At 46.3% G+C, this 18,652-nt stretch overlaps 1 protein-coding gene across 3 annotated transcripts; it reads left to right on the top strand.

Moving 5' to 3' along the window:
* The first annotated feature begins 1,022 nt into the window (after positions 1–1,022).
* LOC139670560 (ankyrin repeat domain-containing protein 26-like) lies at positions 1,023–17,359 on the top strand. Of its 3 annotated transcripts, XM_071552468.1 has the most exons (15): positions 1,023–1,045; positions 3,420–3,595; positions 3,776–3,869; positions 4,652–4,798; positions 5,818–6,099; positions 6,774–7,009; positions 7,580–7,712; positions 8,893–9,174; positions 9,861–10,096; positions 10,509–10,755; positions 13,639–13,684; positions 14,726–15,198; positions 15,442–15,535; positions 15,984–16,265; positions 16,940–17,359. In XM_071552468.1, exons 1-12 carry the CDS (start codon positions 1,040–1,042, stop codon positions 14,785–14,787), a joined length of 1,947 nt encoding a protein of 648 aa, XP_071408569.1. In that variant the 5' UTR covers positions 1,023–1,039; the 3' UTR covers positions 14,788–15,198; positions 15,442–15,535; positions 15,984–16,265; positions 16,940–17,359. The 3 variants fall into 3 exon arrangements, with proteins under 3 accessions (XP_071408569.1, XP_071408568.1, XP_071408570.1); XM_071552467.1 differs by having other exon boundaries at positions 15,984–17,359; XM_071552469.1 differs by lacking the exon at positions 4,652–4,798 and having other exon boundaries at positions 15,984–17,359.
* Positions 17,360–18,652: the final 1,293 nt, after the last annotated feature.

Genomic DNA, 18,652 nt, shown 5'->3' with positions numbered 1-18,652 from the left:
CCCTACAGTAGCCTCAGAGACTTCACCGCTTGCCTTGTGCCTGTCCTCATCCTAAACCTCGTCCTCGTTCTCATCCTAAACCTCATCCTCTCCCTCATCCTCACCCTCGCCCTTTCCCTCCTCCTCCTCCCCCTCTCCCTCGCCCTTCTCTACCCCTCCTCCTCCCCCTCGTCCTCACCCTCCTCCTCCTCTCCCTTTCCCTCGCCCTCGTCAACACTTGGTGCCCGGCAGCCCACCAGGTGCCTCCTGTGCTTCCCGATTCTGGGAGCTCCAAGCAGGGCCATGCCGTGGCACGGCCTGCAGAAAAGAGTCATGGGGCGCTTCAGCAAGAAGAGACAGCAGTCGCCCCCCAGCAGCAACGGCGGAGCGCCATGTGCTGCTGCCAGCGCCACCGCCGCCTCCCAGCCCACCGAGAAGGGGCTGGGCAGGCTGCACCAGGCGGCCGCCCGCGGCGACCTGGCCTGGCTGAGGCGTTGGCGTTGGTATGTCAAGGCAGTTGGCATCGACAGGCGAGACCAGCAGAGGCGGTGAGTGCTGTGGGCCGCTTATGGGACACCTTGGCTGCTTCTGCGGGAGCTTCTCAGTCAAGCTGCAGTAGGCCTGGGCAGCCTTCTCTTAAAGACAAGGCTTGAATAGCCACATTTGCCCTGGCAGCTGGGACCGTGAACTCTTGAGCTTTTCACTGCTTGTGGCTGCCAGGTGGGCTCGAGTGCTCTTGGAAACAAACGCGTGTCACCGACATGCCGCTTCACCCTGGTCTCTCTGCAAGGCTGTTTTGCAGCTGCTCACACCTCACGTCTTCTCTACAGCCCTGTAGCTTATTAGCACCGGATTGCAGCAGGAGCAACAGCAGCAGCAAGCGGGAGGAGCAGAATCCGGGCAGGGTCCATAGGGTGCTGCCTAGGTTAAGAGCGTATGTTTAATTTTCAGCACACCTCTGCATCTCGCTTCGGCAAATGGCCATGCGGATGTCATTCGATACCTGATAAAAAAGAACAGCCAGCTGAACCTTGCTGACAACTTGAAAAGAACTGCAGTGATGAAGGTATGTGGAATGGGTTATGATCTTGTAAGTGGAGCTTAGTGATGGTGCGCTAAAGGGGACGTATCTGGCAGGATTCCTTACACAGCAGGGCCAGAGAAACATGCATGTTGGAATCAGCACGGCATAGGCCTTTGTTAGCTAATATCTAACCCAGCATTGAGGAGCTGAGGGAGTTGCTACAGAGTGAGATGTAAATGTTGGAAGTTTTTCCCTTTTTGTGTGTGGTTCCCAGGCAGTATGGTGCCAGCAAGAAGAATGTGTGGCTATTCTTCTAGAACACGGTGCCGACCCAAATCTGGCAGATGCTTTCGGCAACACTGCCCTTCACCTGGCTGTCCTGTCTGCTAATACTGCCATAGTAGGGCTGTTACTTGAGTATAATGCCACTACTGATGCTCAGAACCAGGTAACCTTGGCATGTGGGTAAAGCTGCTCTTTCAAACAGGTGCAGAACTTGTCTGTGTTTTTCTAATGGGGCTTATTCATCTTTTCAGGAGGGCTTTACCCCAGTAGATCTTGCCACCTCCAGACATCATGGGGAGATGCTGAAGTGTCTTCTAGGAAAGGCAGTTGACAAGGAAGTTCAAGCCAAGAGTGAAAGGTGAAGGGTTTGTCAAAACAGCCCACAGGTGTTCTCAGTTGTGTGCAAGTGTGACTGAGACAAGAGGCCATGGGCATTAGGGTAGAGAAAAAAGGCAGAGTCGCGTGGAAGCAGTTCCCCCTGTGACTGGTGGAAGCAGGTCTGCACTTGGCTGCTCTCCTACCTTCGGGGCTCTTGTACTTTCCCCTCTAAGGACTGACTGCAACAAAGCGTTGTCTGTGGTGCCCTCTCCCCACACAGACCCAGAGCCATCAGGAAACTTGCCATTCGCTCCACGGCATGGTTGCTCTACAGCAGAAGGGAGGTTTAAGCCAAGGTGCAGTTGGCGTGTTGAGTGTTAGGACGGGAGGTGTTGGGAGAAAGAGAAGCAACATTATCCAAGGGGACACAGGAAGCTCCAACTGCACGTGAGGCAAAAACTGCCTGCTATGTAGGTGGTCAGGCAGTCAAACCGCTTGCCGCGGGACTTCGTGCAGCCGCGTCCGAGGGGGCTATGAAAAGCCCTGAAAGAGCCCTGAACAGCATGGCCTAACCTCATAGCTGAGGCAGCTTAAGGGAGGTGGTGGGCCTGGAGATTTGCCAAGGTCCCTTCTAAGCTGAATTCTCCATCGCATCCATGTACTTGCCTTTGCTTTCATGGAGCTCATAGGAAAGGGGGGAAGAGCTGTCTTGGGAGCAAGCAGGGAAAAAATGATGCAAGATCAGACATGTTTCAGATTACATTTTGGGTTCTTTAGGATTGTTTTTGCTACTAAAATCCATGAGGCTTACCTGGCGGAAGACAATCTGCACTTGCAGGAGGAGTCAGACAGGCTTGAAGCCGAGGTATGGAAAACCTGTCCCTACAGGAATAAAACCTGTGTGTGCCTGTTGCTTCCTATACATTCTGAAAAAAAAAAAACCAAAACAAAACAAAAAATGGTGTTCTGGGAGCCACTATAAGAGAGACCTAAGGAATCAGCACTTCAATCAAACTTTGATCTGACACTGGCCCTCCTTCCCTCTGGCCCACAACCCTCCATGCTGAGGTACAGCTGCCTCTCTTTAGGGTTTCCCTGGGGCTTCTCTCTCTCTGTTACCTTTGAGGTCTTCATGGTTTAAGAAGACTCCTCATGCACCCCTAGTGTGATTCTTGACTCCAGAGCAGGTCTGCCAGAGCAGTTCACCTGGGAACCTTGGCTGAAACGGTCAGCATCAGCTTGTAACTGAAGCCAGCCTTCGTCACCCCATCACACTGAAGGAGAGCTGCCTCTCCTCAGGCATCCACTGCTTCCCACTCAGGGGCCGCTGGGCGCTGTCTTTGCACTACAGTTAAGATCTTCGGCACTTAAGAAAACTCCCTGTGCTCCCCTGGTACAGTCTTGGGCTCCCAAACACATCTACTGGCGTGGTTTGTTTACCTCTCACTCTTTGTATATGCCTTCCTTTAGGAAGATGAACTTTCTAATTTATATTTTCATGGAGTAGCAAACAAGTGAATACAAGGAGCATCACAGGTCACCAAAAAGGTCATAGGGCCAGGGCTGGTGCTTAGGACTGTGATGTAGGAAATGAGTGGAGGGATGGGAGTGGCCACTGTAAAAGAAGATGAAGTAAAACAGCTTGTGTTCATTTGCTAGTAGAAGTGAAGGTTTGAAGGTAGTTGAAATGATTCCAGTTCTTTGGGCAGAGGGCATGTGCACATACATGCAGCACGTGAATTCCTCAGCAGTGGCTGACTCCTCAATGTAAAAGCTCACCTGATGACTGCGGATTTTTACCGTGATTTTACAGTTGCGGGAGGAGGAAAAAAAGTGTCTTGAGTTGGAGCGTTGCGTTCGTGACTTGGAGACTGCCTTGGCTGAGAAGGAAAGAGAAGCAGTAACTTGCGCCCAGAAAGTGCAGGACAGCTTGGTGACATATTTGGACAGTAATACAGCTGCAGAACAATTGCGAGAACAGCGACACCGGTAAGAGAACAACACAGTGAAGTGAGAAGTTGTTGCTTTCAGAGATTGGGTGGAAACAACAGGATAGAGAGTCTGATTTTGAAGGACACTTGTGCTTTTGATTCCGCTACTTCACACTGTTCATCTGGGATTGGTGATCTGGTGGATTTTCTGGTAAGAAGACCTGTGTTTCTTTTTCAGGCTTGAGATTGAAAACACAAGATTGGAAGGCACAGTTCATCGAAACAACGAAAGGATTGAAGCTCTTCAGAGAGACCTGGCAGCCTCTGCCTCAGTAAGCTGGTCTCAAATTTCCTTTTTTGTAACTTTTAAGCTTTTGTAGGTATTTCTGTGGGGAAATGTTAAGATGAAGTTTTCCTGGAGAGCCCAGGGGAGCTGAGAGTCTGCATTCTGCGTAGAGGCTATTTAGAAAGCTAGGCAGTTAAATGCCTCCCTGACATCCGATGCCATCAGGTCTCAGAAGCTAAGCAGGGTCAGCCCCAGATTAGTACTTGGATGGGAGACCTCCTGGGAAATGCCGGGTGCTGTAAGTTCTAGTCCTGAGGACTTCACTGGCACTGTCCAAGCTCGCTCAGCCGTGGCAGATGAACCTCAGGAATTAAACGGTGAGGCCAGTTCTGCGCACGCTGAGCCTCACCTAAAAAATCCACTGTGCAGGCTGGAAGGGCACACCCACGTGGGGACAGCCATTCCCAAATCTTCATTCGCGCAGCTGAGCCCCCCACACACACACACAAACATTTAGAAAGCAGCCTGGTCCTTTCCCCAGCTGTTACGGAAGCCCTAAGGGTAAGGTTTGTTCTCTGATGAGCACTAGGGGGATTATTAGATTATGTTTCATCATGAGCTCTGAGGCACCCAGAAACGTCTTCCAAATTTTTAAGTAAGTCTGAAGTTTCTTCGCTCTGTCAGGGATTTTTTCAAGTATTTTCCGTGTTCATTTCCAGTAGATGAAAAAGACCATCTCTATGGCCAGAGTCTTCTGAGATTTTCACAGAATGCACTGCCTTTAGATCACTTGGAGTGTCTTTTTCCTCCTCCCCCCTCTATGTTCAGGTTGGTGAACCTTCCCAGCAGCTGCACATGGAGTCTAAAAGAAGCATGCAGCTAGAAGCTCAAAATCGGGATCTGCAAGAAAAGCTGTCCATGCTGCATGGGAAGTGTGAAGAACTGGAGAAAAGCAAATGCCAGCTGAAAGAAGAGGTGTCAAAACTATAACTAATACTGATGCAGTTACCCTTATGGGTGCAGGTGCAAATACTCCGTTGCAAAGCAGTAGGGGCAAGGGCTCCTGAAGGGCAAGCTGTCCTGCAGAGGAAGGGCAAGCCAAGAGTGGCAGCAAGTGTGTCAGGGTCCGTGACCTCACAGACCAGGGAGCCACCCTACAGGCGCTCACCAAGAAGACCAGATCAAGTGCAGTGACTGTAGACAGGGTCAGCCAAGAGTCCAAATCCCCAGGCTGGCCCTTAGGGATGGGCGAGTGTGCCATCCTAGCAGGACATCATGTCCATGGGCTGAGAGCAGTGGGGCCCAGCTCAGGCCTGGCTGCAGCTTGAGGGGGGCTGTGTCAGCATCATCTTGGTCTGACAGATGAATGCCTTTTGTGGAAGAGAGGGGAGGAACACCAATGTCATTTGCATGGCAAGTTCAGTCCCTGAGCCCTGTCTCAGGCACAAGCTGAGCAGGAGGCAGTTGAGTATTCGCTTTTCTAAACAGTGTTCTTGCTGCCCAGGGCTTGATGAGGAGAGGTGACACAGGCAAAAGGCTGTAACTTATTGCTCACAGGCAGCTGTTTCAGCCCATCTTGTCAGGGCACCCAGAAGTATTGCTCCCAGAAGTGTTTCTGAGGTTGCTCTGGCTGTTCTGTAGTGGCATATAACCTTTTATCTATTTCTCCATTCTCAAGATTTGGTGCTAGAGCAACCGTGTTTCAGAGTCACGCTTAGTTTTGGAAGGCTTTGTTGTAGAAACAGTTATTGCCTTTGCAGTGACTCCTTTTTAGTCCCAAAGCTTGTAGCATTTTTGCATGAAGAACTGAGAAGTGATGGGAACCTGAGGAATCCTAACACAAAAGCTGTTCATGTTGGACAAGAAGAGCCTATTTGCACTTCTAGTACTTCTGAGCCAGCAGATGATGCAGTGTCCATGGCCAAGCCCCTTAGAGGTTTTCACAGAATTCACTGCCTTTAGATGACTGAATTTTTTTTCCTTTCTCTCTACAGGTTAGTGAAATTTCCCAGCAGCTGCACGTGGAGTCTAAAAAATGCATGCAGCTAGAAGCTCAAAATCGGGATCTGCAAGAAAAGCTGTCCACGCTGCATGGGAAGTGTGAAGAACTGGAGAAAAGCAAATGCCAGCTGAAAGAAGAGGTGGCAAAACTCCACTTTCATATGGAGTCTAACACGGTGGATTGCAGGCAAAAAGATCAATGTAAAAGGGAGGTAGAAGAAAAAGCAAACCAGGAAAGAAGACAACACCAACAGGAAGTCAACCTCTTTATTGAAGTCAGTGAATTTCTCATGTGTGCCTCTGAGCACTATGTCAACTTTTGCTGTGCCCATCATTTTTTAGTATTTGACTTTTGGAGCCCTATCCTGTGTGTTCGCTCTGTATTCTGTAATTCCTGAAGTAGTTGTGTAATGTGCCCGAAGGTCCCTGAATCAAAAGCTTGCCACAGCAGATTCTAGGTTTGCAGGGCTTGGGGGTATCTGTGTCTGCAGGACCGGTTGGTTCTCACTGCTCATCCCTGAATGGGTTTTGCAATTTTCAGCTCTCATGGCCAGACACAGGTCCTGCTTTGTCCTTGTGCGAGGGGTAGAAAAAGTGCTCAGAAAAGAAGTCACGGAAGAGGCGGGGGTGGGGGTGACGGAGTGGAGGTGAGGGACACTCTTAAGGATGTCTCAGGGAATCCTTTTCTATATGCCCTGTCCTACAGAGATACAGAGATAGTGTCCTTCCATTAGGAGCTTTGAATAAAAGCGCTAATTTGGGCTCCTTCTCAAATAAAAAGAATTATTTACCATGGTAGCTGTGGGGCTGTACCTTCATAAGCTGACAGCAGTGAGGAGGCACAGCCACCCCTCTCAGTAAGGTCTTCAAATTGAGGGCATGCACTTTGTGGGGGAGAAAGTTCTCTTTTTCTTGATGGTGGTAATTGACGTTGCACTGCCTGCTTCAGGCACAGGCAACCTCCCAGGACGCATTAGAACAAAACAGAGCCAGTTGTTGGGATTCACTGAGAAACCAGGCAGAAGAAGGAAGTAGAGATCTCGAAGGTCAATTGGACAGGATGAAGAACACCCAACAAGACAGTACTTTTCCAAAAGAATCCGTGCAGGCAGAAGAGGAAAAGTACAAAGAGCTGTATCTGGAGGAAGTGAACATCAGAAAATGCCTAGCAAAGAACCTGGAAAGGTAAGTCCATGCTTTTTTGAAGTGCTAAGAAGAGACTCCTTTTTCCTCATGCATATTCCTTCTAAATCCCTCTTCTACATCGGGCCACTATTATTGCCCTACATTGGCCAGCAGTGCCTCATGTAGTTGCCAAGCCACTGAGACCCAATTGTGTCTTTGCGATACCTGAAGGGAGACTACAACAAGCATGGGAGTCCATTTACAAGAGTGTGTACTGACAGTACAGGAGGGGATGGCTTCAAACAGAAGGAGAGTAGGTTTAGATTTGATATTAGGAAGGCATTCTTTACTGTGAGAGTGCTGAGACACTGGAACAGCTTGCCCAGAGGAGCTGTGGATGCCCCATTCCTAGAAGGTCTCAAGGCTGGGTTGGATGGGGCTCGGAACAACCTGGTCTAGTGGAAGGTGTTCCTGCCCACAGGAGGAGGGCTGGGACTAGAGGATCCTGAAGGCCCCTTCCAAACCAAGCCATTCTGTGGTTCTGTGATGTCAGTATGTTTACGTGGGACTATGGGAGACAGGCTGGTTGTTCTTGTGTTTCACTGTTTTCTTAACTGATTTGATATTCAGATTGGAAAAGCTTCTGACAATAGAAAGAAGGAAAGTGAGGCTTAATGAAGTGAAAGAAACAGAGTCCTGTCAGGAAGAAATGCAGAACAGATATTCAGAAAAGGTCAATGAAGTTGATAGATTAAAAACAGAGGTGAGCTCTGCTTTATGTTTGTTGTTTTAGTTGTGGTGTACCCCTTCTGAAACATGTGACATGCTTTCCCTACATTCTTGTCATGCTGCTGATCTTTCTTGCCTTGGCTGCATTTTGGATTTGATTGGCTTTTCTTATTGCTCTTTCTACTGTTACAGTAGCAGATGACTATAACTAATACTGATGCAGTTACCCTTATGGGTGCAGGTGCAAATGCTCCGTTGCAAAGCAGTAGGGGCAAGGGCTCCTGAAGGGCAAGCTGTCCTGCAGAGGAAGGGCAAGCCAAGAGTGGCAGCAAGTGTGTCAGGGTCCGTGACCTCACAGACCAGGGAGCCACCCTACAGGCGCTCACCAAGAAGACCAGATCAAGTGCAGTGACTGTAGGCAGGGTCAGCCAAGAGTCCAAATCCCCAGGCTGGCCCTTAGGGATAGGCGAGTGTGCCATCCTAGCAGGACATCATGTCCATGGGCTGAGAGCAGTGGGGCCCAGCTCAGGCCTGGCTGCAGCTTGAGGGGGGCTGTGTCAGCATCATCTTGGTCTGACAGATGAATGCCTTTTGTGGAAGAGAGGGGAGGAACACCAATGTCATTTGCATGGCAAGATCAGCCCCTGAGCCCTGTCTCAGGCACAAGCTGAGCAGGAGGCAGTTGAGTATTTGCTTTTCTAAACAGTGTTCTTGCTGCCCAGGGCTCGATGAGGAGAGGTGACACAGGCAAAAGGCTGTAACTTATTGCTCACGGGTAGCTGTTTCAGCCCATCTTGTCAGGGCACCCAGAAGTATTGCTCCCAGAAGTGTTTCTGAGGTTGCTCTGGCTGTTCTGTAGTGGCATATAACCTTTTATCTATTTCTCCATTCTCAAGATTTGGTGCTAGAGCAACCGTGTTTCAGAGTCACGCTTAGTTTTGGAAGGCTTTGTTGTAGAAACGGTTATTGCCTTTGCAGTGACTCCTTTTTAGTCCCAAAGCTTGTAGCATTTTTGCATGAAGAACTGAGAAAAGAGTGGAACCTGAGCAATCCTAACACAAAAGCTGTTCATGTTGGACAAGAAGAGCCTATTTGCACTTCTAGTACTTCTGAACCAGCAGATGATGCAGTGTCCATGGCCAAGCCCCTTAGAGGTTTTCACAGAATTCACTGCCTTTAGATGACTCTGAATTTTTTTTCCTTTCCCTCTACAGGTTAGTGAAATTTCCCAGCAGCTGGATATGGAGTCTAAAAAATGCATGCAGCTGCAAGCCCAAAACTGGGATCTGGAAGAAGAACTGTCCAGCCTGCGTCGGAATTGTGAAGAACTGGAGAAAAGCAAATGGCAATTGAAAGAAGAGGTGGCAAAACTCCAGAATCGTTTGGAAACTAACATGGTGGATCGCAGTCACACAGAGGAATATAAAAGGGAGGTGGAAGAACGAGCTGCCCAGGAAAGAAGAGAACAACTACAAAAAGTCAGCCTGTTTTTGCAAGTAAGTGAATTTTTGACGTGTGTCTGTGAGCACTATGTCAACTTTTGCTGTGGCCATCATTTTTTAGTATTTGACTTTTGGAGCCTTAGTCTGTGTGTTAGCACTGTACTTCTGTCTTCCTGAAGGCAGTGGGAGAAGGGATTGTGGTTACACAGGAATGCTTTCATGGGAGTGTAATGTGCCTGAGGGCCCCTGAACCAAAAGCCTCCCCAAGGCAGATTCCCAGGTTGCAGTGCTTGGTGGTATCTCTGTCTGCTGGTCTGGTTCTCACTGCTCATCCCTGAATGCGTTTTGCAACTTCAGCTGTCATGGCCAGACACAGAGTTCCCTTTGTCCTTGTACGAGGGGTAGAAAAAGTGCTCAGAAAAGAAGTCACTGAAGATGTGAGGTTGGGGAATCCTCCCATTGTCTCTGGGGAATCCTTTTCTATAGGCCCCATCCTACAGAGGTAGTGTCGTTTCATTAGTAGCTTTGAATAATAGTGCTAATTTGGGCTCCTTTCCGAATAAAAAGAATTCTTTACCGTGGTAGCTGTGGGGTTCTGCCTTGATTGCTGATGGTATGAGGAGGCACAGCCACATCTCTCAGTAAAGCCTTGAAATTGAGTGTGTGCAATTTTCTGGTGGGGAGAGTTCTCTTCTTCTTGGTGGTGGTGATGGTGGTTGAAGTTGCACTGTCTGCTTCAGGCACAGGCAGCCTCCCAGGACAGATCAGAAGAAATCAGAACCAGTCATCAGGCTTCACTGAGAAATGAACTACAAGACCGAATTAGAGATCTTGAATGTGAACTAGACAGGGTAAAAACTACCCAACGAGACAGTACTTTTTCAAAAGAATCCATGCAGGCAGAAGTGGAAAAGTACAAAGGCCTGTATCTGGAGGAAGTGAGAACCAGAAAATGCCTAGCAAAGAACCTGGAAAGGTAGGTCCATGCTTTTTTGGAGTGCTAATAAGAGACTCCTTTTTCCTCATGCAGTTTGGCTCCTGGTTTAGAACCGAGCCTGAGCTTTCCCTGGGAAGGGGAGGGAAGCCCAGAGTTCCTATGGAGGTGAAGAGTTCCTATGCAGAGGAAGCTGCATAAACGCCTGGCTTTCACAGACTGCTTTGAAGCCCTAATGCTGAGCAGTCTGAAGTGCTGGTGACACTTGCTGCTCCTTGCACTTAGTGTGCAGGCCTCCTAAACAAGCTCAGATTAACTGATGTGCTTGTTTTGGACACTCTTAATCAACCCTTGTCTTTCAGAAGTCGAATAATAGTCAAGGACCTGGAAGGTAACTTTGTGGAAGTGTTGCTCCCAAAGATCATGACTCTTTGTGTCCTTCTGAATGTTTCAGAGCTAATGAGAGACTTGCAGCAGTCAACACTAAGCTCCTTCGGGAGCACCATCGAAGCAAGTCTTCAGTCCCAAGCAGCATTGTCAGCGGACATGTGGCTGCAACTCCAGTTCTGCATTCCACTGGAATGGGACATCTTGGCAGCAGTTTGGGACTGCACAGAAGTCTCAGTGTTGGAGGCAGCTTCATAGGTGCAGTCGAGAACATGATGTCAACAAACAGGAGGATTGAAGCCCGTGTGGCCAAGGTAAGTAGTTTGAAATACTGTTCTTGACTGCTGCTGAAGAGTATCTCTATGCAAGGTTACCCTTTCTGGCCTGAAGTTAGAATCCATTCATGGTTCCATGCCATACTCTCCAATATGTCAGAGCACCTGCGAATCCTCAGAACGGTACACTATTACATGTGGGAAGGCCAAAGACCTCTGGTCATTAGGTTTGTACAAATTGTCCAGAGTGCTCAAAGGCCAAAGAACTATTTACATCTAAGCAATGAGCTGTGTAACTACATTCTTTTACAAGAGAAACTCTGATAAAGAACGCTGTGGTGTAGGAAGTTCCCAACTAAGTTCTACATTAAATTTAAATGTATGGTATGTGTGAGCTATTTCAAATGGCTAATGTCACAGTGAGGGCCAAATGCCACCAGACATGTGTGAGACACCCTTTCCTTCATCAATAATCTTTGTTCTAGCAGTTTCTTCACTGGAACTTGTATTAGTATGTTAATAGCAACAAAGGGATGCTTCAAAAACAGGATGAGATGAGTGCGGTGGCATAACTTTGCTGTTTATACTTGAGTGCAGGAAACATACTGTGGATGGGAGGCCTTTGGTCTTGCAGTTCCTGCTGTGTGTTGCCACATGTCACAGTGGTAATTTCCCCCTCTTTGGGAAGTCTTCACAGCCTGCTAATTTTGCATTGATGCCTCAACCTCTGCAATAGCAGTGGCCCAAGTATGCCCTGTAATTTGAAGTCAGTGGGATAGCACATCCCTCACAGAATGCAGAGAGCATTAGACCATGAGATGTGGAAACCACCTGTCAGTAGTTGTAATCAGTGGGGAACCCATGTAGCATGGGATTGAGGTATGGCCAAGGCTTCTGTGCTGAGTCAGTGTATTTTGTTGTTGGGGGAATGTGAGAAAGTATGTGTTCACTTTTAAGGCCATCTCAGTTCAGGGGTCTCCACTGCACCTCTGTTGGAAAGAACCCCTTTCAACAATGTGTTTGCACACAGCACCTGGTTTAAGAAAAAGAGCTAAGAAGATGGAAAGGGACCAATCAGCGTAGGTAATGCGTAGTAGAGATGAACTTTTCTGTACCACTGTCAACACGTTTTTGAGGGCAGGAAGGTGGACAGTCATTCCAGAAAGAATTCGTGAGGTGATTGGTACTGCAGCCCCTGCAGGAGCTGTTCTGCCTGCAAGCAATGGAAAGGAAGTGAAATTCAGGGACCCACTGCAAACGGGAAATAAGGAGAAGAGCGGGAGGGGTTAGGGAGCACGGAACACATGAGGGAAAGAGAGGACAGAGACATGGGAATCAAGGTGTCAAAAGAAGGAAATAGCAAAGGAGGAAAACATTCTTGTTCTAGAAAGAAAGCTGTCTTAGTTTGAAAGGAAAGGGTTAATAGTTACGTCTTTTTTGAAGAAGAACAGGGAGAACAGACAGTGAAGGGAATGAAAGTGGGAATACCCAGTGCTTCTTAAAACTGAATTATAGCAACAGCCTTCAGGTAGTCCTTTCCATTTTGATTTTCCAGAAGAAATTTCCAGAGGACAACTGAGCATCTCAAAGTTTTATCAGTATCAAGATAGATACCTTCACTGCTTTCCTGACTTCGCTTATGTACATTACAAAATGTTGTGCAAGAAATGCTTCCCAAATCTAATTGGGAAAAACATTTGAGCTGATTCTAGGAAACGAAGGCATTAGATCTGAGAACGGTGATGCTGTTCTCCCTCAGTGTCCTGACTTCAACACCACCCATAAAGTTTCTTTCTAGACCATGTGTGTCTCACAGCCTTTAGCATGCTCTCAAGGCAGTTGGTGAACAACTATGTATGACATTTCCCCACTCTTCAATGACTGATGGCTGGAGGGAGTTTGTTTCTTAGTTTGGGGGCTTTCTTATATCCCAACTTTTCTTCTTCTCAGCACAGTTTTGTTGGGAGAGCTTTGTCCCCTGAAGTCCTCTGTGATCTTGATTGCAAACTTTGGAGAGTAGTAGTTTGTTGTCAACAGAGGGGATGAGGATAGTTCACTCTCACTCTACACAGTTTGTCTTCTCGGGCTTTGCTTTGCACTCTGCTCTCATATCAAGTTCTAAAGTTTTCTTCCTTGAGTGAGGGTGAATCAAACAATTGCTAAATCCACCAAAATCTTTTACCCGTTTCTTACCATTCCAACCAGGTTCTCTTAAGAGAAAGATAGAAATATCAGCATGCCTGCTTTCCCTCAATCAAAGCAAATGGTTGGTGTCCGGCACTCAGATTTACTGGTGTGAATTTATCTTCCCTGTTACTAAATCCAGCTGTTCATCCTGTTGGGATGATTTTTCCTGTAATCGCCAGTTAGGGAACAGCTGAGACTAACTTTCTCTAGCCTCAATTCACTCAATATCCAGTGTATTCAGGAAAGTCTTAAAACCTGATCTTGCCTTTCTGGGTCATAAATAGAAGGAACTGTTGGTGATGTGTGTACCAGAATTTGGAACTGCAGCCTTAGTCCATAGCCCAAGCAAAGGAATGCTTGTTGCAAGACATCTCAGACTTCAGCTGATGTTCTTCACATGTATTTGATGATAGACTTTAGTCATCCCTTTGTTGCAATAACTGCACTGTGCTTCCTTCCTGGATGTTTTTGAGTTGCCCAGTTATAATGCAGCTGGTGAGTTACAGGTTCTTTTGCACTACCATTAACGTTGCTCAGCAATGAGAGTGCTACCTCCTGGAAGAACAAGTGTTTGTCTTCACTAAAAATCAACCTCCAAACCAAGTTGTCTCTCTTTGGCGTGATATTTTTAGGTTTTGTCAAATTATCTCTGGGGTTTAAGAATGTTTTAGGCATTTTAACAGTTACGTTTTGGTAACATTACATCTTACCTGCCTATTTTCTGTATAACTCTAGGTACGACAGGAACTGGATGAGAAAATTGCTAGAGACCTTCAACGAGGTACTGTGTCCTTATGTTAGGAGTGTTTTTAAGGAATAAGGTGGCTATTTCTAACTCTCAACAGCTTTCCAGCCATTAATTTCAAGTTCCTGTGCTAAGCACAGGCTTTTCTTTTCTGCGAGTCTTCCAGCTGAGACTTGGACGTGAAAACTTCCCACTTAGCAAAACATCACATAGAATGTTATGCAGTTGCCTGGAAAAAGCCAAGCACAAACAAAATTAACCTGTTGCACCCACACAGAAACAGCTGTCTTAAGATGAAGTTGCCCTTCACTAGAGTTAATCTCAAGCACAAACATCAAAGGAGCCCCGAGATAAGAGTTTTGTAAACTTTGGCCAAGGCTCATCCTTCCTTGTACATCCATGGCATTCAGCACTAAACCATACCATACACATTCTCTGCTCTTAGCTCTTGAGTTTTGCTATGATTCTATGATTCATGGCTTGTCTTTGTAGCTTCAGTCTTTATCTGAATAAGCAAGAAGAATATGATCAGGGACAAAAGATAACCTTCCTTTAGGAAAAGATTATTCTGTAGTATTTGGCCAAATACCAGTTCAATGCTTGCCATACATAGCCTAAAACTTGCTGTATAGTTTGAGGCCAGGTGTGCAAAGAGGAAATCCACCTATTCCATTGTTAATTTGTTTCTCCAGAGTCATTGCTGTGCAGTGACTGGTGCTATGTAGTAGTAGTAGTGTTCCAGTAAATCACTGGTTTGATTTTAAGGAAAACAAAGACTTCAAGTTGAAGAGGTCTGCAGGGGGCTACGTTTAGCACTGACATCATTTGTGGGTGCCCTGAAAATGTTCAGTGTGTAACCTCTGGAATGTCTTCCACTTGCTTTAGAAATGCTGTTGACAGATAAGCAAGCATAAAAAAAAAGTGTTTCTTCCTTTGTGCCTAGTGCTTTTACTGTAATGTTCCCTCAGAAATTATAAAGTCTCTCTCTGGATTGCGGATGCTCCTATTGTCTGTAATGTTCGTGCAATGCTTTATTTTCCTCTGTCTGCTGTAAAAGTAACACCAGGAACTTGTCAGTTTTCTTTCCAGCCACTGTTGGACCTAAAAGTGGATCTGCTGGATCTTCAAAAAAACATTAATGTGGACCACGGTCCCCTTGGCAGAACACTAGAGGAGTAACAAGAACCACATCCATTTTTCCTGACTCAGAGATTGACTGATCTTGAATCTGGACCTTGACAAAACCATGAAAAATATTTCATACTACAGTAGACACGTTAGCATTCCCTTTGCTCTATTAATTCTTTTCACTCAATTTGTTTGGAATACATGAAAGATGTCAAGTCATTGGAGCTGGTCATTGTGATTCACCAAGAAACCAGGTAGAAGAAACAAGTAGAGCTCTCAAAAGTGAATTGGACAGGATAAAAAATACCCAACGAGATGGTACTTTTCCAAAAGAAGCCACACAGGCAGAAGTGGAAAAGTACAAGGAGCTGTTACCGGAAGGAAGTGAAAACTAGAAGATGCTTAGCAAAGAACCTGGAAAGGTAAGACCATGCTTTTTTAGAGGGGCAGGAAGAGACTCATATTTCCTCATGCATTTTCAGCTGCACCAGTAAGAGAACAACACAGTGAAGCCAGGTGTCTGTTGCTGGATTGGGTGGAAACAACAGGATAGAGAGTCTCATTTTTAAGGACACCTGCGCTTTCCATTCTGCTATTTCACCCTGTTCATCTGGGATTGGTGGTCTGGTGGATTTTCTGTAATAAGACCTGTGTTTCTTTTTCAGCTTTGACATTAAAAACACAAGATTGGAAGTTACAGTTCATCAAAACAGCAAAAGGATTGAAGCTCTGCAGAGAGACCTGCTAGCCTCTGCCTGAGTAAGCTGGTCTCAATTTTTTTTTTTTTTTAACTCATAAGCCTAGTTAGCTGTTTCTGTGGGGAAATGTTAAGATGAAGTTTTTCTCCAGAGCCTAAGGGAGCTGAGATTCTGCATTCTGAGTAGAGGCTATTCAGAAAGCAGCCTTGTTCTTTCCCCAGCTGTTACGAAAGCCTTGAGGGTAGGGTGTGTTCTGTGATGAGCACTAGAGGAATTATAAGATTATGTTTCATCATGAGCTCTGAGGCACCCAGAATTGTCTTCCAAATTTTTAAGTAAGTCTGAAGTTTCTTCGCTCTGTCAGGGATTTTTTCAAATTATTTCCGTGTTCACTTCCAGTAGATGAAAAAGACCATCTCAATGGCCAGAGTCTTCTGAGATTTTCACAGAATGCACTGCCTTTAGATCACTTGGAGTGTCTTTTTCCTCCTCCCCCCCTCTATGTTCAGGTTGATGAACCTTCCCAGCAGCTGCACGTGGAGTTTAAAAAATGCATGCAGCTAGAAGCTCAAAATCGGGATCTGCAAGAAAAGCTGTCCAGGCTGCATGGGAAGTGTGAAGAACTGGAGAAAAGCAAATACCAGCTGAAAGAAGAGGTGGCAAAACTCCACTTTCATATGGAGTCTAACACAGTGGATTGTAGGCAAAAAGATCAATGTAAAAGGGAGGTAGAAGAAAAAGCCAACCAGGAAAGAAGACAACACCAACAGGAAGTCAACCTCTTTATTGAAGTCAGTGAATTTCTCATGTGTGCCTCTGAGCACTATGTCAACTTTTGCTGTGCCCATCATTTTTTAGTATTTGACTTTTGGAGCCCTATCCTGTGTGTTCGCTCTGTATTCTGTAATTCCTGAAGTAGTTGTGTAATGTGCCCGAAGGTCCCTGAATCAAAAGCTTGCCACAGCAGATTCTAGGTTTGCAGGGCTTGGGGGTATCTGTGTCTGCAGGACCGGTTGGTTCTCACTGCTCATCCCTGAATGGGTTTTGCAATTTTCAGCTCTCATGGCCAGACACAGGTCCTGCTTTGTCCTTGTGCGAGGGGTAGAAAAAGTGCTCAGAAAAGAAGTCACGGAAGAGGCGGGGGTGGGGGTGACGGAGTGGAGGTGAGGGACACTCTTAAGGATGTCTCAGGGAATCCTTTTCTATATGCCCTGTCCTACAGAGATACAGAGATAGTGTCCTTCCATTAGGAGCTTTGAATAATAGTGCTAATTTGGGCTCCTTCTCAAATAAAAAGAATTATTTACCATGGTAGCTGTGGGGCTGTACCTTCATAAGCTGACAGCAGTGAGGAGGCACAGCCACCCCTCTCAGTAAGGTCTTCAAATTGAGGGCATGCACTTTGTGGGGGAGAAAGTTCTCTTTTTCTTGATGGTGGTAATTGACGTTGCACTGCCTGCTTCAGGCACAGGCAACCTCCCAGGACACATTAGAACAAAACAGAGCCAGTTGTTGGGATTCACTGAGAAACCAGGCAGAAGAAGGAAGTAGAGATCTCGAAGGTCAATTGGACAGGATGAAGAACACCCAACAAGACAGTACTTTTCCAAAAGAATCCGTGCAGGCAGAAGGGGAAAAGTACAAAGAGCTGTATCTGGAGGAAGTGAACATCAGAAAATGCCTAGCAAAGAACCTGGAAAGGTAAGTCCATGCTTTTTTGAAGTGCTAAGAAGAGACTCCTTTTTCCTCATGCATATTCCTTCTAAATCCCTCTTCTACATCGGGCCACTATTATTGCCCTACATTGGCCAGCAGTGCCTCATGTAGTTGCCAAGCCACTGAGACCCAATTGTGTCTTTGCGATACCTGAAGGGAGACTACAACAAGCATGGGAGTCCATTTACAAGAGTGTGTACTGACAGTACAGGAGGGGATGGCTTCAAACAGGAGAGTAGGTTTAGATTTGATATTAGGAAGGCATTCTTTACTGTGAGAGTGCTGAGACACTGGAACAGCTTGCCCAGAGGAGCTGTGGATGCCCCATTCCTAGAAGGTCTCAAGGCTGGGTTGGATGGGGCTCGGAACAACCTGGTCTAGTGGAAGGTGTTCCTGCCCACAGGAGGAGGGCTGGAACTAGAGGATCTTGAAGGCCCCTTCCAAACCAAGCCATTCTGTGGATCTGTGATATCAGTATGTTTACGTGGGACTATGGGAGACAGGCTGGTTGTTCTTGTGTTTCACTGTTTTCTTTTACTAAATTTGTGGAGGCTTCATTAATGAGCTGCAAAAAGAGAACTGTTGGTAATTTCAAAATTCTGATCTTACATATTATCTACATATCACTACAGCATAACTTGCAAGTGCTGCAGCTTTTAGGGCAGAGAAGGGAGAGTAAGGAGGGAGCTTTGTGGGACTCTGCCTAGCCAAGTCACTCCAGCTGCTACTGCAGGAGTCCTACTACTTCTCAGCACTACAACTCCAGTGTTGACTTCTCCTTGAGCTATTAGAATACAGTAAAATATAAAGAAGCTCATTAAAACACTTAATGCAGGTAGGAGCAAAAGGAATGAACATTTTTTGGCAAATGTTACCGGCTCTCTTCAGCATTGCACAGACCTTTCACTTCTAAGCTGCTCTTTTGCTCCAAAGAGTGTTTGCTATAGAATAGCTCATCACTCCTAGATCGTCTGGATAAGGAATGGACAGTAGCCAAAGCAAGCTTCTTGTAACATCTTCTTAGGGTCTTTAACAAGGTTAGACCTGAAGAAAATGCAGAACTGGTACATGAGAAGGATGGCCACTCGTGGTCCACAGGGGAGTTGCCATTTAGGTTGAACTACCTCTAGCATACTATTCTGGTTGCTCATCAGTGCACTAGACACATTTCAGGTTTGCCGCCTTCTATCCTTTCAACTATTAAGACACTCATTCACACCATAAAGAGAATTGTTAACAGTCAAAATGCTAATAAGTTTAGGAACAAAGGTTTTAAACACAGCTTAAACTTTTCAACAATTATTACTATTTGCAATAGGTGTTCAAAGGGTTAGAAAAGGCCTTTAAATCAACAGAAGTTTGGAAAGGAGGGCAGTCCCATGGTGTAATGGAGAGCACTCTTGACTCTGAATCCCAAGGTTGTGAGTTCGAGTCTCAGTGAGGACCATCCCCTGGCAGTTAA

Source organism: Pithys albifrons, chromosome 3, assembly GCF_047495875.1.
Source record: "Pithys albifrons albifrons isolate INPA30051 chromosome 3, PitAlb_v1, whole genome shotgun sequence".
Taxonomy (NCBI): domain Eukaryota; kingdom Metazoa; phylum Chordata; class Aves; order Passeriformes; family Thamnophilidae; genus Pithys; species Pithys albifrons.
The sequence above is the reverse complement of the archived record's forward strand: the minus strand, read 5'-3'. Positions and strand labels throughout refer to the sequence as shown.

Coding starts and splice junctions, on each gene's coding strand:
- LOC139670560 (XM_071552468.1), top strand. Junction 4,799..5,817: donor AATGCCAGCTGAAAGAAGAG/GTGTCAAAACTA, acceptor TTCTCTCTACAG/GTTAGTGAAATTTCCCAGCA. Junction 10,756..13,638: donor TTGAAGCCCGTGTGGCCAAG/GTAAGTAGTTTG, acceptor GTATAACTCTAG/GTACGACAGGAACTGGATGA.